The sequence below is a fragment of the Rhinolophus sinicus genome, chromosome 3, assembly GCF_057876585.1.
Source record: "Rhinolophus sinicus isolate RSI-liver-muscle chromosome 3, RSI-T2T, whole genome shotgun sequence".
Taxonomy (NCBI): Eukaryota; Metazoa; Chordata; class Mammalia; order Chiroptera; family Rhinolophidae; genus Rhinolophus; species Rhinolophus sinicus.
The window spans coordinates 189,222,321-189,239,473 of NC_142503.1; the positions used below are offsets into that span (position 1 = coordinate 189,222,321).

Consider the following 17,153-nt stretch of genomic DNA (forward strand, 5'->3'; position numbering starts at 1 on the left):
TACTTGTTTTCTACTTAATGTTTCCAAATAAATGGTTAATATTTCCCAAATCTGGCTGATAATCAGAGTCATTTAAGGAGATTTTTGCCAATTCTAGCCTTTTCCTCAGATGCACTAAGTCAGAATCCTCTAGATCAGCAGCCCAGAAACCTGTTTTTTAAAAAGTGCCCCAGATGATTACATTCAGGATGCACAATGACAATCTGTATTCCAAAACATACGTTCCTAGAATTCTTAACATAAGCAGTTTGAGAAATGGATATAAATCCTCCCCTTAAACCTGACAGAATTTTCTTAAGCACTGTGTAGTATCTAGGAGCAGTACTTCAGAAAGTATTAAAATACATTCAGATTTAGTAAAATGTCCCTGTGTTTAAGTAATTAGAATTAGGTGAGCTCAACTTTCACAGACTACATAATGATTTTTTTCTATAAGATTTCATTTTATGCATCTGGATATAAAAATATTTATTGTTATTTGTCAAATACTGCATAGTTTAAGGGATAAAATTAAGAGCTGTTTTCAGGGAAAGGTAGGAATTATCTAGACTAATAATTCAAATTGTCATAAATATACATTTAATGAGTCTTTATTATTTACTTAGGAAAAGACAAATTTTTAGATTTGCCTTTAATAACTATTTTCCTTTATTATTTTACAATGTTTCATGTTAAATATGCAGATAAATAATAAAATATAATATTTTGGATATAGATTAAGAAAAATATACAGAATAATAAGTAAATTCTTAGAAGCTATTAGAATTTACTGTTCTTTCAAGGCTTTTTCATTGAAAAAATATTTATTGAGCATCTGCTTTGTGCAAGGGTCCCTGTCTTAAGGTATTCAGAGTTTAAGGACACAATCAGTCAAGTAAAGAATGTGTACTTGTGTACTGGGGATAGCACTAGTGTACATGTGATATGATATGTACATGGGGACGTAACAGCTCACAAGGATGTTCCCTAGTGAATATAATACCTAATCTGGGTCTTTAAGAAAAATAGGGAGAAATAGTCATCAGAATAAGTGAGTGAAGGTATAGCATTCTGGGAAGAGGTTAACATATGCAGTGGTCTCATTTTAAGAGAGAACATTAGAAAGAGTTGTTTGTATTTATAATCTTCAGTTCTTCTCCCATTCAGTCTTGGCTCTATTTTATTTCACCAGAACAGCTCTTGTCAAGGTCACCAATAACCTCCACATCTGCCATATCCATTGGTCAATTCTCTGTTCTCATCTTTTTTGATTTATCATCATCATTTGCCACAGTTGATCACTCGCACCTTATTAAGACACTTTTTAAAGTGGTGTCTGGGATACACCTTAGTGTAGAAACAGGTATTTCTTGATTTACTTATGTTCTTTTAGCAAATATTTATTGAGCACCTATTATTTGCCAGAAACTATTCTTAGCACTAGTGATACAGCCATGAACCAAAAAGATGAAATTCTGAACCCTCAAGTAACTTATATCTACTGGAGAGAGAGAATAAACAATGTAAATTTTATATTTATATATAAATTATGTATGTAGTATGTATATATACATAATTATGTATATATAGTGTGTGTGTATATATGTGTATATATATATAAGTGTGTGTGTGTATATATATATATATATATATATATATATATATATATATCAGTTTTCTTAAGAACACCACCTACTACAACTGAAGAAAGGAGCTACTACACCTTTCTTCTTCTCTAAAGGAAAAACTCATATCTAGACACAATGAATAATTATTATTTTAACCAACAACCATATACTATGGTATACTTTTCCAAGTATTTCAGATGCATTATATCATTTAAGCTCATCACTATTTTCTGAGATACTTGGGCCATGTTTAGAAAAAAACTTCAAATTCCATAGCTGCATAATACATAAAAAATGGGCTCAGGCATTTAGTTCAATGTGGAGGTTCACCAACTTTATTCCATCAACAGTCTTCACTGGTGATAAATGATTTGAAAACTGTCAATAACATCCACTACTTCAAGAACAAACTTATCAAAAATGTGTTGATGGGCAGTAACTAGAAAAAAATTTTTTAAAAGCTATCACATCCTTTGGGAAAACAACTGGCAAAAGTTTCAAAACACAGACCAAGTTACAGATGTGTATCTCACACTAAAACTGGTAGTAGTCCAGTGTATGTTATAACCTAGTCTTAAACCTGTAACGAACATTTAACAACTAGGGAATTTTATCATTATAAATTGCAACAGAAAAAAAGAAAAAGTGACCCTAAAATTCCTGTTATTATTTCTGACAGTGAAATTAATTTCTATATAAATCACTAGTGCTGAAATAAACATCACTGAAGGATAAATTAATAGAGAAGTATACAGTATATAGATATATAGCAAAAAAAAGTAAAATAACTACAAGCAACATAGACAAAATGGTTAAGTTGTGTGGCACCATCATTAGCAATACTAGATGTAGTTAAGATGATAGAAGAACTGGTAAGCAAATGATAAACTGAGAGCAATTCATTCTTTACAATCAATATAGCACTTAGATTTTCAAAACCTAAAGACAACGACTGGCTCATTCTGGTTAGCCCCAGACTAAGTCATAATTGAGCAAAAATGTTTTACCTAAGTTTCAAGCAAATATAGAAACAAAACAGTTGATAAAAACAGCAATGACTTTTTATTACTAAGGCTAACATTACAGCAACATTTTTCACTATGAATTAATTTATAAATATTACATTTTCTGCTGTGACATAACTGAAAAATTACTGGAGTACTTTCTATAGTTATATTTCAAAAATTGAATTGAAAAAAACTGGAAATGTTTGAACATTTGCCTAATCTATTTCACAAACAAGACTGGTCTATCATTGTTTCAAATAAAATTTCCAGAGCCCTTTGACTGATTTCTAAGTTATATTTTTAATACTGTATTAAATTTATGCCACCAATTTCAAGATGCCACATGATTCAGATTTACTATCCCATTGCAATTTTTCAGGAATCCCTTTTATTGTTATAAATTGTTTTAATGATAAATCATTTCCATGAACTCATAAGCATGCATCCAATTATGGCAAAAATTAACTTGCCATTTTGAAGTATTCTGAGATAATGTGTTGTGCAACCATGTGTGTTGTGCAATTATGTGTGTGTGTGTGCTTTCATATACATATGAAAGCAAAAGCATTACTCTGCTTAGAGTTTACCGAAACACAATTATAAAAACTCAAGCAGTGTGACATATAACATAGCTTCTAATTACTGCTGGAAGTAGTAATTTATCCCATAATTTAAAAACATAATTTACCCCCTCAAATAAATCATCTAGTTTTGAAAGGCCTTTGTACCATAATGTTCTCAAATACCAAGGACTAAAAACAACAGTAGTACACTTGGAAAAGACCTCAAAATCCTTCACACACCTACCCCACCTGTACTGAATTCAACCTAACAGACTGAGTATCTGGAGAATGGCTGTTTCAACTAGGTAAAGCTACTACTCTCTGTACTGTGGGAGACCTAACACGTGGAAAAGAGAGATATTGGAGAGGATTAAGGAAAAACGCAAAGAACTGAGGTAGAATCTACTCTCGTGGTGAATAACAACCAACAAATAAACCCAAACCGCCACCTGGTTCCCTATTCCACAATCTCAATTTTTGCTGTTCTTATCTTTACTCCATCTTGCCCTACCGTTGTCAACGTTTGTCCTGGGCCTCTTTTTCCCTCTTACAAATCAAAGATGTACAGACATGCAAAATAGAAGAACTTGGTTATTTACGGAATTTAAATACCGGAGTCTCTTGACTACAAGACACCAAACCAAGACACTGGATATGAAATGCCCACTTTCAATCCTGTGGAACATAAATAAGGGAATAAAACGGAGTAACTAAATCCAGCCATATAAGAATCTCTGTTTAAAACCCAGAAGTAGCATACAAACACATTCTCAAAACGTTTTTAAATATATTCTCCTGTCAAGGACAAACAAGCTGTGCTTGAGTCAATAATCAATGGCCTACAATATGTTCTGCAGTTTTTTAACTTTATTTGGCACAAAAGTTTTGCTGAAACACTGATAGCAAATTACATTTCAAATACACTGCTCACTAAAGAAATGTCAATAAGCACTGGGAACAACTTCAGGGCACCGCCCAAAGAAGAATTAAAGTGCCCTAAAAAAAAACGTGATTTAAATAAAATACACAAAAGTAAACGTATTTAGGAGTACTTTAATGAATAGGAAACAAGAAAATTGGAAATCGGTAGAATTGATTTTAGCACTTTCTTTCAGATGAAACCTACCCCTAAACTGCCCTTAGGTGTGTAAATTGAATGTCCAATGAATTGTCTGAAGGTTGCTGGGGTTTCTTTTCTATCTGCTGACAACAGCAGGCAGTGAAACCTGAACTAATTATTATGACCAAGAGGTGCGTGTCCTCCAGGAGTCCACCTAGGCGAGCTGCCCCCTCAGGACCAGCCTACAGCTTTGCGGTACTTTGTTTTGATCAGTTCTCTATTCGGTAAAGGAGTCCCCCTGGCGCTTTAAGAATTCGTTTAACGAGAAATCTTTGGCAGGATTTAAAGGAGTAAATTGTTATAATACTAAAATAACCTTTTTTGCAGTTTCATAAATTTGATGCAGGGAGAAGGGTACGAAGCCATAAAACTGAATGCCCAGCGGATCCGCGGAGTTGGTGTCACCGCCTCGACCGGAGAAAGAGACTCTAGAGCCTGATGATGGGGAAAGGTGTTTGTAGGGGATTAACACGGTGGATTTGGGACAAGACAGTAACGGCGTTCTCTCCGGAGCGATGCTCCCCGCAGGAGCGGGTGACGGCACTCAGAAGGTCGAGCAAGTGCAAATTCCGCGAGCCGTTCGTAGAGGTGACGGCAGCCGCCCCCGCCCCTCGGTACCTGATGATGTCGTCGCTGTGGCCCCGGTAGAACTTCTGCCGATGCTCCCGCGGGCTGTACACCACGCCGACGCCCGCCACGAAGTACACGATCTCCTTGGCCGCCGTGTAGTAGAGGTTGTTGCGGCACTGGTGGCCCCGGTAGCCGTACACCCACTCGAGCCGCAGGTGGCAATTCGGGGCGCTCCGGGCCGCCATGTCGGGGCGCCCACCCCGCCGCTCCGGCTTGGGCCCGAGGCGGCAGGAGACGGCGGCGGCCGGGCGAAGAAAGCCCTCCGACTGGCGGCCGGGACTTGCCGCTTGCCGCGTCCTCTAAGCCGCGGCTGGCAGGTGCATGTCGCTTCTTCTGGCCGCCGCCGCCGCCTCAGCCCACGGGTGGGAGCAAAACCCTCGTCTCTCGAAACATGCTGAGGGCCGCGAGCGCCGCCGGCCGTCAAGTGGGTGCCGCGCGCCCTTCACCCTCCTGGGCTCGCCTAGTCTCCTCAGCCCGCAGCGCCCAGGCTGTGAGCGGAGCCGAGCGACCGCCCGCCTCCCGCCTCCACTCCTCTGCTGCCGCCCGCGTACCCGGTTCCCCGCCTAAATCACCTGCGGCGTTTGCGCCCCGCCGCGGCCTTTTCCCACTGCCCCGCGGGACCGCACGGCGCGCCCCCGAGCGGAGAATAGCGGCCTCGCACGGCCCCGCCCCCTCGCCGCCGTCGCCGCGCGCGCTCCTCACGCCCCGCCCCGGCCCTCTCAGCCGCGTACAGTGGAGACGCAGCGAGTCCCTGGGCGTCGCTCCCCGGTCACCGCTTGCGCGCTGTGGTGCTTGCCGATCATCTAGCTCCGCTACCCGCGGCCAGGACGCGCGGCCCCATCTCCCTGATCGCGTCCCGCCGGCGCTGAGCCCGCACGAAGCCACCCAAGCTCCGGAGGGACCCTCGGCGACCCCAGTCTCCTGCCGTTGGGAGTCCTTTCCCGGGAAACACCTGCCAGTCTCTCAAGGTCCCTGTACCGGGCCAGGACTACGTTTATGCCTCGGAGAATCAACACCAGGATGCCAAACCTCTTTTTTCCCCCTGATATTGTGTGTGTGTGTTTCTTGTTGCTTCATAATACTCACTATACCAGACATTGAATGGGGATAAAACCTGACTTCTTAAGTGTACATTTTCTCATTTGTGTAGGTGACCTCAAAGCTGAAAGAATTTAAATGGTAAAATGACACGCCAGATCTGATTTCTTAATAAATAGCATTGGTACCTGAATGTTTTAAATTACTGTCTTGAACACCAATGAACTGTTGAAACTTCTTGCATTTTAGTAATGGTGAAGTAAGATAGCTAGAATATTGTGATCCTGGGGAATGCACCAATAATAAAAATACTGGGAGCAGTAAATTCCAGGCTATGTCAGTTCCCCTTCTACTCAGTTTCTTAAATACCCCCTTTCTCACAGAGAGATACACTAAGATTTACCAATACCTGTAAAAATCATTTGAAACCCATATTTTAAGAGGTTTTTAAGTAAACCACAAGGTTTACAACAAGAAATACTAACTAATAAAATACTAATATGAATCCTCTATGTCTAAAAAGTCACTATTTTCGTTTCCCTGGGAAATACCAAAACTTGGAAATCTGACAAAGGCTAGAATAAACTAGCATTTTTTCAAGAAACATGACTGCTCAAAAGTGATGATTGCTATATGGTACGTATACCTTGGAATGCATGTTACGCAGTCTCTACTTCCTCAAAGATGCAAATTACCAACTAGAGACAAGAGCATGCATTTTCAGTTTGGGATAAGACTGCTAGTTTACATGCAAGGAAGAAGGGCCATCTCAAAGGAAGGGATCTACTAAGTGTCATGAAAAGTGAACTAAAGAAGTGAGCAGATTTGGTGAACACTGCTAGGGAGGCTGAAAGTAGAAATCAAATCCACTGTAGTTCACAGTTATCATCTTACAGGGTTGTGAGGAACTATAATGCAGGAAAAATGAAGAACTTCATAAAATTTCCAAGCTCTCAGACATCCTCAAGTTTATTATTTTTGCTATTCCCAGAGTGATTAGCTATGAAACTCTCGTAATGAAAAGTGCCCTTGTTCTAATTTCCAGGAGCAGCCAATAAGAAGGTGGTGAGGAAGATTGGAGGAAATGAGCCCCACTCTACAACTTGTCTTTGGCTCAGGAAAACAAGAATCTTAACAGGAGAAGAGGAATGCAGATTGGATTTCTGGGAACTGCTGGAAAGGAAAAAAGAACTCAGGCTTGAGAAGTGGATCTAAAGCCATTAAAAGGCCTGTGTAGGGTGCCCTGGTCAAAGGCACAGACTACTTCTCTTCGTCACATATATATATATATATATATATATATATATATATATATATATATATATATATATATATATTTTTTTAATAAGACTATGTTTGCTAACTCAACATATTCTCTGAGTTCCTTGAAAACACCTGGTGATAAAAAGAAATTGTTGGTTATTTGAATTTAAGCAGTGAAGTTAGAAAAGATGAAGTATTTGTTGCCATACACTTGTACATTAATTGCTGGTTACATGTAATTTTTATGAGATGCAGGATGGTAAAGAATAAATTTTCTTATCTTTCAGATTTTTCAGTACAATGTCTTCTGGATCCCATGATACATATTTAAGTACTCGTATTAATAACAGATTTAAATAATTTATGTTTCCATTATCATATTTTCCATTACGATTTTTATTGATCCAAGGGTGGAGTGTGAAGCAAAAACATTCTTAATTAAACCATCCTCAACTGACAACTCAAGACCAAAAGAGACGGCTTAGGCACAAAGGTGGCTAAAAAATGAAACATTCATGAATTTTAGAAGGAAAAAAAAACGTATTAGTTCTTACTGCTACAACTTTGTAATTAATGTCACATCAGAAAGCTTAATCAAACTTCTATTGCTAGATGAGATTCCACCATCTGTACCCTTTGAAAGTAATACAAATAAGGATGCAGGAGAAAGACCCCCAAAATTCTACACACAAACAGGTGGACATTTGTTAGGCATTTTAAATATAAGCTACCCTTTGGGAATCTATATCGTGACACTTGAGTTCCTAGTATGGAGTTTTATATTCTGGACATTTGAAATATTTCTAAAATTCAAGAAAATAAATTATTTGTTGGCTACTGATTTCAGCTACAAAAGAAATACAAGGCAGAGCACATAAAACCTAAAAGCCAAAATTCACACTATTAATTCTAGCTTGCTAATTCAGCCAATTTAGGAATTTTAATGATGTTTTAATAAGCTGCCCATAAAAAATATTTCTGTAACCATACCTTTAATTAACCTGTTTTGTGTACAGAGCCTAACACAGTGCCTGGCACTACAGTAGATGTTCCATACATAGTTGTCAGCCATTAAATATAAAAGAATTCTTGTGTAGCCACAATAGGATTCCTCTTAGTTTTATCTTGAGTAGTTAAAACTTGAAAACTTGAGCCTTTTTCTGATCTACAATATTGTATTAGGACTTCTTTGGTTCTACATTACAGAAACCCACTCATGATAGCTTAAGATAAAAAGGGAATTTTAATGCCTCATAGGACTGAGAAGAAGTGGCATCAATGCACTTGGATCCTAGGGCTCAAGTGATGCCATCAGAACCAGGTCCTCAGAATTAACTCACTTCTACTTTCCTTTGGGTTGGTTTGTTGCCAGACCAACAAAACAGCTGCCTAGAACTCCAGTTCTCCATCTTATCCTCTTAGCAATTCCCGTAGAAAGAGCTTTTTCTCAGCAGTTCCCCTGGAAACTCCGAGACTTCAACCAACCATTGGCTCTGATTGGCTGAGTTGAATTATATGCCCACCCTTGAATCAATAGAGTGTCAGGGCCAGAAATACCACAGGGAGTGGGAAGTGGGAGAGGGGAGAACCTCCCAAGGAAAATTGAAGTAGTATTACCAAAATAAGAAGGAATGGATGCCCACGGCTGACTTCTGACTTTGGTGCTTTAGCATCCCGCAATCCCCATTTACATAACCAAACATACATGTAATCTAAATTTAAGAAACAGGAATCTGCTAAATAAATGCAGCTTTAAGGCAAGACTTCTAACCAGATTGCCTCCCAAAGACCCTACTCTAAAAAAAATTCTAAAGCCAGCTCCAGATATCAGATCAAAACAATAGACATTCCCTAGCAGTAACCATATTTCCAAGTGCCTGTTAGATTCCACCTTTAGGTGGAATCTTTAAAAACCAGTATATAGTTGAAATAAAAGAAGTCTCAAACCAAATTATCGTCTACACATCTATACACCTTACCATCTTCTCTTTCTTTACGTACTAACTAGTAACTAACTTCCCCCAGATAGGCAAGTTGTCTCGTTCCTCACTGTTTCTCACCTCCTATATCCAGTTACCAAGTTCTTTTGACTCTATTTTAGAAATACCCCTAAACTCCATCCCCATCTCTATACCAACTTCCTTCCAATCCCAATTGCCGTGTTCACTTCAAGACCTAATCATCTTTTCCCTCAATTCCATGAACTGAGTCATCTGTAAAAATCACGTATCATGCCACACCCTTGTTTCAAGAAACTTTTCTAGAAGCAATTCAGCAACGGGTATCTTGAGCCATGAACTGTTCTTATCCTCTGACTTACTAATTTCTCATCTACTGACCTGTCATAATGTAATAATAGAAAATGCAGATCAAGGTTAATGTACCAAATATTTATCATGGCATAATGTAGAACAAAAAAATTAGGAAAAAACCGTAGGGCAAAATGTTGAGTATATTGACTCAGTCTTTCAGGAAAATATTAAACCATTGATAATTAGGTTTTCAAATAAATTTTGGCAATGTTGGAAATTTCCCATAATGGAATATAAAACATTTTTTAAAATCAGGATAAAAAGTTATATTCAGAATAAACACAGTTATGAAATATATTGAAGACTGAAACGAAAGATTCCAATGTTAATAGTTTTATAACATTATGGTTAGTTTTACACTTTCATTGGCATGTTTTCTAAGTTCTTTAGAAATGTACATGTAGGGCAGCCAGTTAGTTCAGTTGGTTAGAGCACGAGCTCTGAACAGCAGGGTTGCCGGTTTGACTCCCACATGGGCCAGTGAGCTGTGCCCTCCACACCTAGATTGAAGGACAACGACTTGGAGCTGATGGGCCCTGGAAAAACACTGTTCTCCAATATTCCGCAATAAAATTTTTAAAAAAGGGAAACAACTAGAGAAATTTGAAAATATATATATATGCATGTGATGAGATGAGAAAATTTTATTTCTCAGAATTCCTCATGTGAAGAGAATTACATTTGTATGGAAAAAATACCTGAATCGGTGCTTGGCACAGAAAATGAGATCCCAAAAGAGCCGAATGTAGGCAGAAGTGTTCTGCATAAAATTCAGAAAGAATCTGTAGTTCCAGGAAGATAAGGGAGGAATGAAGTCAGAGAGATGGCAAAGCTGTAAGTTTTGCCATGAAACTCTCTCCAAAACGTCTCAAATCTTAAAGTTTCTAAACTCATAAAATGTTAGGTGATCTTTTTTTTTTTAAATGGAAACTAGAGAAGTGGGGCTTCTTATCTGGACTCATGTCGTAGGAAGCAACACTTCATGAAGAGATTTCCCTCAATAGGCTGCAAGGACAAATCGTGGCCTAGAGTAATTCTTGGGAAGGAGGAAAGAAAATGGAGGAAGGAGGAAGGAGGAGAAAAAAGCAGGAAGGAGGGGGAATTGATGTATCCAGCTCCCTCCTGTCTCCTCATTCCTGTTGGTTAACACTGGGGAGTTGGAATTAATACCTATACGTCCAGGCTGCATCGTCTAAGCTTCTTCTGTGATCTCTGGGCCACTGGTTGGTTCCCTGAGCCCCAATTCCCACAGGGTAATGCGAACAGGGCCAGATAGCGCGCGTGCGCGTGCACACACACACACACACACACACACACACACACACACACAGTGAGTTGCATTAGAGGAGAGGAATCTCAACCATGGTCAGGGAACCTAAATCTTTTATAATAGGCAGGAAGCCAGACCTGAAGGCCCTGGAGGGAAACATCATCTTTATTATACTGGACAATAAACAAACCTGCTCTTTTCTCCAGAGAGAGACACTATCTTTATCTTCCAAGGTTTTTCACTATACAACATCCTAGAAAAGATAGTCCGGAACAAAAGCAGTCAGTGCCTGTGCAAACAAGATATGTAGAAACAAAGGAGACCCAGGGAGCAGTCTCCTAACACAGATCCAACATGCAGCAATCAAGTGCTTATTACCTACATAGAAATACTACCAAGTTGTGATCAACATGTAAAATTTATTTCTGTAGCCACAGAAAATATTGAGTTAAGCAGGTAATGTACCGTAATATTATCGAAGGCTAAGCTGGACACTTGTTAAAGCAGTAAGATCAGATTTTATCAATAATGCTGTTGCAATGCGGGAGGGTCCAGACAAAACTGAACACAACTTCCCTGAAACAAAGGGCTGGAGACCTTTTAAAGGCTTGGTGTGCTAAGGGAAACGCACTCTTGGTGTGAAAGGGCATTAATCCATGTGACTAGAACACCTGAATTTGTTAATTGTAGCTTACTAGAGGAGAAATAAAACTTCTCCTATCTTTATCACAGGAGGCAGTGATTCAAGTTGAAGGAAGGCAGCCACTGAAGTTAGTCCCTCACCCTCCATTTAGCAATTATCATATTGAATTTTAGGAAATTGTTGATTTACGCAGACACAGGGACTTTGAGTGAGAGAGTTATCTCGCTGAATGTTTGCATTTCAAAGAGACAGCTCTCAAGTCCTTGAGGAAACACTTTTGGGATGGTAGATTTACATCTCAAAGAGCAAAGAAAGGATTTATAATTAATTGTGAGCTTTCCCAAGTATCTGCTCTAAAAGGGAGTTCAGGGGCCTGTCTATCATCAGGTTTTGGCTGGAACAAATAGTAAATTCTCCTGGCAATGTTGAGCTTTCTCAGGCAGGCATTTTAAGGGGAGCTGGGGTCATTCTAAAGACACGACTTTAAGCTGCTAGAGCCATGCTAGAGTTTGTCAAGTCTATTAGTGCAAAGGTTTGGATGGAATTGTTATATGCTAAGAATTCTCAGTATGGCAGTGGTATATCTAGCTACCAGTAAGAAGTAAAAAGCTCATCTTGACATCAGTCTAATAAAAGAAAACATGAGAAATTTCTGCTCAACGAACTTTTAACAGAACACCTTCAGGGCCATAAATGATTGCACTCAAACAGTGCAGTGACTGTGGATGCACGCACAGATTCTGAAAGACATTATTACAAACTGCAGTAGTGATTATTATGTAATTATTGATATGTTGATATGTTTCAAGTTGTCTTAGGTTTCTAATGCCTTCAAGTCTATCATCCCAAATTCTTCTATTCGAAAGCATACCACAGAAAGAAAAACATAAATTGAGCCCTAAACATAAATTGAGCCATCCACGTGTGAATCATTGGGCTTGGTACTATGGAGGGGTAATCAAAGAAAATGAACTCACATCTGTGCTTTGAAGAATTTATGTTTGAAAAAGGAAAATAAGATAAAGACATAAGTACCTTTAAAAACAAGTGAAAAATATATAAAGAAGGGAATTATGTTTAAATACACATACATATGTTTAATCCAATAGATACCATACCTAAAAAATTACAAAAGGATTATAAAGTAAACATGATCTTATCAAAGACATTTTATTGAATTCTATTGCATTAAAAAATGAATGTAGGAAAGATAAGAAACAAAAGTAGATTTATCATAGATTATGCAAAAAGTATTTATTTAAAAATTAGGCTTACGCCAATTTACATGTAGGAGGACATTTCCTGGAGAGGCAAAAACAGTCTAGTTGTAGATAGTACATTCTAGAAAAATGAGATATTATAATTGGAGATAAAAAAGATAAAGCCAAGACATAAAAGATAGGACAGTAGTAAAATGCCATGTATATTTTAAAGTCACAGACTTTACTATACTGGGAAAGTATTTTAGTCAATAAATGAAACACTATCTCTAAGCAATATATTTACATTTTGTAACGTGAAAGTAGTATTCTTTCAAGTATAAAAAGGCAATTGAATACTTTCCAGCCAAGCTAAAAATATCAATTTGTTGTACTGGATCTCACCTTGGATACAATGGTTATTCTACTTTGATAAGAAGTTTTTGTTTTGTTTTCTTCTAATTTTTTATTTTACCTGAAAGAACTTCAGATTGACAGAAACGATAAAAATAATTCCTGTATATTTTAATTTTTATCCATATCCCTGATTCCTTGAATATTAATATTTTAAACATTTTTTACCATTCTCTCTCTCTCTCTCTCCCCCCTCATGTGTATGTATGTAAGTATATATGTATATGTGTATGTATATATACACATATATGTGTATATGCATGTATGTGTGTAAATGCTTTGAGAGTAAGTTGTAGACATAATTCTCCTTTTTAGTGTTTATTTTTTATCGATAACCAACATTCATTTACATAATTACAGGATAATTATCAAAATCATGAAATTAACATTGATACAACACCATTATTTAATTTACAAGCCTTATTCAAATTTCGCCTTTGTCCAATTATTGTCATTTTTTTAGGAAAAAATGTTAAATCTGATCCAGGATGCTATTCATATGTTGCATTTAGTTTTCATGTCTTTTTTAATCTGGAAAAGTTTCTGAGTCTTTCTTTATCTTCCATCATCTTGACATTTAGCAGAATGCAGATCATTTATTTTGTAGAATATATCTCAGTTGGGTTTGTCAGATGTTTTCTCAATACTAGATCCAGGTTATACATTTTTGGCAGTAATACAAAAAGCAAGGTGTGTCTACCTCAGTACATCATATCCAGAGACAAATGACACCGATTTGTTCCATTATTGGGTATATGTATTAACTCTGATCACTTGGTTAAGGTACTGCCTACCAGGTTTCTCCACTATAAAGTTACAATTAGTTAAGTAGCATATTGTGGAGAATTAATCATAAAATTTTAATATAAAATTTTGATTTATAAGCATTGGAAAATAAATTGATAATTAATAATTGCAATTTGGTACACATAATCTTTCAAGGCATGTTGTTCATGAGGGGTGTTTGAGGGGTAATAAAAAGATTATAAACTACTGATTTAGAATATTATTCTTTTGAGCTCTGATTGAGTGATAAAAATTCATGTGACAGTATCTTTTGTCTGTTCATAATGTTCATTAAATGCTATAGAGAATTTTCTATGAATGGTTAGAATAAAAATCTCACTCTTAGAATAACTGACTTTGTTCAAAGGACAATCAACTAGTCTATTATATGTTGAAATTATTTTTTTTTAAGGCCACAATGAAGCATTTTGAACATTGGCGCATTTTAAACACATTCTTACATGCAAATTAATTTTTGTTGCTGATCTTTTTAACCTCTTCTATTAATGTTTAAAGATCATATAACACACAGGCCTGGAAATAAAAATTTGATTATAGAAAGCAAACATTATTAATATCTCATAATTTATGTTGATCAATATTTCAACAGTATTCATACAGTACATTATTAGATCCACAGGATTCTAGAGGTCTACAAGAGAAATAGTCCCATTTAATTCATTATTGAATGAGTTATTTATTTATTTCCTCTTCTCTCCTAGCAAGAACATTAAAATTAAAACTCCAACAAACTTGAACAGTTATTTAAAGAATTAGCCTAGAAGCAGAGACATGGGCACAGAGTAAAGTGGATGACTAGAGGGAAGGGGGAAAACTTAACAATGTTAAAATTAGATTATAACATTTATATGTAAGGGAAGCCATGTTTACATTACAACATTGTTAAAGGAAGTTTTAAGTCGTAAATTAAGAAAGCACATACACAATATGGTCATTTCAAAAAAGTTGTGGAATATTCCAAAAGGAAGCAATGATTTAGCCAATTAATAGTTCTTATCCAAACAGGAATTAAACAGAACAAATTATTAAATTAAAATAATTCCATGGCATCGATTGCTTCCAATGTGATAGACGTTAAATGAACTTGAATTGGCTTCCAATGAACTGGCAGAAAAAAAGGGACGAGCATCACAAAAGGTATAATACTTGTTATTATGTTATTGCTATTGTTATAAGAGGTGAAGAGTAAAGATTTTTTTCAAACAATGTCACATACAGGACTGGTAATATATCTAGATGAAAATCTGTGCAATAGAATGAAAGTCTGGATTAGTTACATATAATCATGGGTTGTGTTTTCTGGAATAAAGATAACCAACAAAAAATGTGATGGGTTAAGTATGGATTTCAGAAAAAGTGTCAGAAATCACTTTTTAAAAAAAATGTAATGGGGTGACAATTGTTAGTAAAATTACATAGATTTCAGGTGTACAATTCTGTATTACATCATCTATAAATCCCATTGTGTGTTCACCACCCAGAGTCAGTTCTCCTTCCATCACCATATGTTTGATCCCCTTACCCTCATCTCCCACCCCCCACCCAGCAAATATTTTTTGAGCACATATTGTGTGCCAAGCACTATTTTAGCCACTGGTGATGCAGCAAAGTCTCTACTCTTGCTGCTCACATTCTGGGGAAAAGAGAATAGGGGTAAAGATAGGTGATAATATCCATGTACACACTTATGAAATATATCAAGTTGTAGCCGGTACTGTGAAGGAAAATGGGGCAGGAAAATGAGATGAGGAGGACCTCTTCAATGAAGCGACATTTTAGTAGGGACCTTTATGAACTGAGAGAAGCGGGTGAATATTTAAGGGAAGAGTGTAGCTGTCTGCCAATAGCAAGGGTGAGATTGCCCTGCTAAGCCCAGTCAAGGCCCAGCAATGAGGCCAGTGTCTACTGAGTAAAGCAACTAAGTAGGAGGGGTTGAGATATGGTCAGAGAAGTAGCCAGGAGCTATAGCCTGCAGGACTTTTAGGACATGGTGTCAGAACATTCCAGAACCTAACTTTTTTTTTTTTAAAGGACAGTACCCTAGCCAAAATCAAAGAGACTTTCTTACTCATTGCTCTCTTCTCATACATGTGTATAAATGTCCTGTGGCAGATCAAAGCAGAAGGTAGGGATGTAAGAATATAGTGTATATTGCATTTTAAAAATCAGTACTTTTATTTTGCACTTTAAATACATGTAGCATGATTCCCTATGCCATATGATATGAAGATTTCAGTTTGATTGAAATGTCATTCTTTTATCTAAAAAAAAAAAAATCTAGGTCTACTTTTCTTTTTAAAAAAGATTTTAAAAGAATCTGCATGACCCCTTGCCAATGAATAGAAAATAAGGCACTCTTTCATATCATGTTCAATCACATAAGGATAAGATAGAGCCAGAAGGGGTTGTCACATAAATAGAATTTATACCAACGGAGTGCTAAGCTTACTTCAATTGTTGAAAATTAATTCATTTTCAGACTTCAAAATCTGATTTCAGAGTACAAGAAGCTTGATAGAAAAAGCAATTGAATGTAATCAACCTCTCTTTGTGTGCTTGGTTTAAAACTGTTTAGGCTGTCGAATGTGATATGATTCAGAGGGACTTGATAAATATTTCTAAGAACACTCTAGATTGCTCACCTTAGTGGATGTGTAATTGCCTGTGAAATTCAGACCGAAACAAGCAAATTTAGAATAAAAAGGAATGTTTAATAATTGTACCTTCACTTTCTTAAGACCTTTGCCAAAATAACAGGTGATAACTTCATTGGAGAGCCACAAGAGGAAAATGGATCTTGGCAGATGGTCAATAATTTGACGTGAGTGTAATGCAGCTCACGTACAGAAATTGAGAAGCAGTCTATTTATTTTCAGGGAAGTCACTCATTTTACAGTGCTTTTTTATTTGGAGTTTACTATAATAGTGGCAAAGTATTAAGAGAATATTTCCCACCGGGTTAGGAAAGATTATTGTTCAAGTATTTGCAATGCCAGTAATATTGGATTGTGACTAACTTTATAGCATAAAATAGTTTTTCTGTGAGTGGAGGCTCAGATAAGTTTGAAGATGTGAAAAAAAGGTGGAGATTTGTAAATAAAGCTACAGAAATTAAAACTGTGTTATACTTTCGTAAATATTGACCTTCATATTAGTGGCCCTGAATAGACAACCCAAAAATAGTATTCATCCTATACTAGAATGTTATATGTAATATAAAGGAGTATTCCAAATCACTGAATCAGCATCCAATAAATTTCAGAAAACAAAAATAGACACT

General features: G+C 36.9%; 2 protein-coding genes across 16 annotated transcripts in view; one reads left to right on the plus strand and one right to left on the minus strand.

Annotated features, from left to right (window-relative positions):
* The window catches only part of EML5 (EMAP like 5), a 145,889-nt gene extending 140,777 nt beyond the window's left edge, over positions 1-5,112 (minus strand). For 14 of the 15 annotated variants that reach the window (XR_012494562.2, XR_012494563.2, XR_012494564.2 and 11 more), the window contains exon 1: positions 4,916-5,112. Coding sequence is in view for 12 of the 15 variants with exons in the window: in XM_019744585.3 (XP_019600144.2) it covers positions 4,916-5,112 (197 nt within the window). In the remaining 3 variants the exon portion in view is untranslated. Of the gene's footprint in view, positions 1-4,613 lie in introns of all 15 variants that reach the window. The other variant, XM_074327064.2, reaches the window with a different exon arrangement.
* A 206-nt stretch (positions 5,113-5,318) lies between these two features.
* Positions 5,319-7,236, plus strand: LOC109454253 (uncharacterized). The gene is made up of 2 exons (XM_088797446.1): positions 5,319-5,977; positions 7,011-7,236. Exons 1-2 carry the CDS (start codon positions 5,319-5,321, stop codon positions 7,021-7,023), a joined length of 672 nt encoding a protein of 223 aa, XP_088653572.1. The 3' UTR covers positions 7,024-7,236.
* The last annotated feature ends 9,917 nt before the right edge of the window (positions 7,237-17,153 follow it).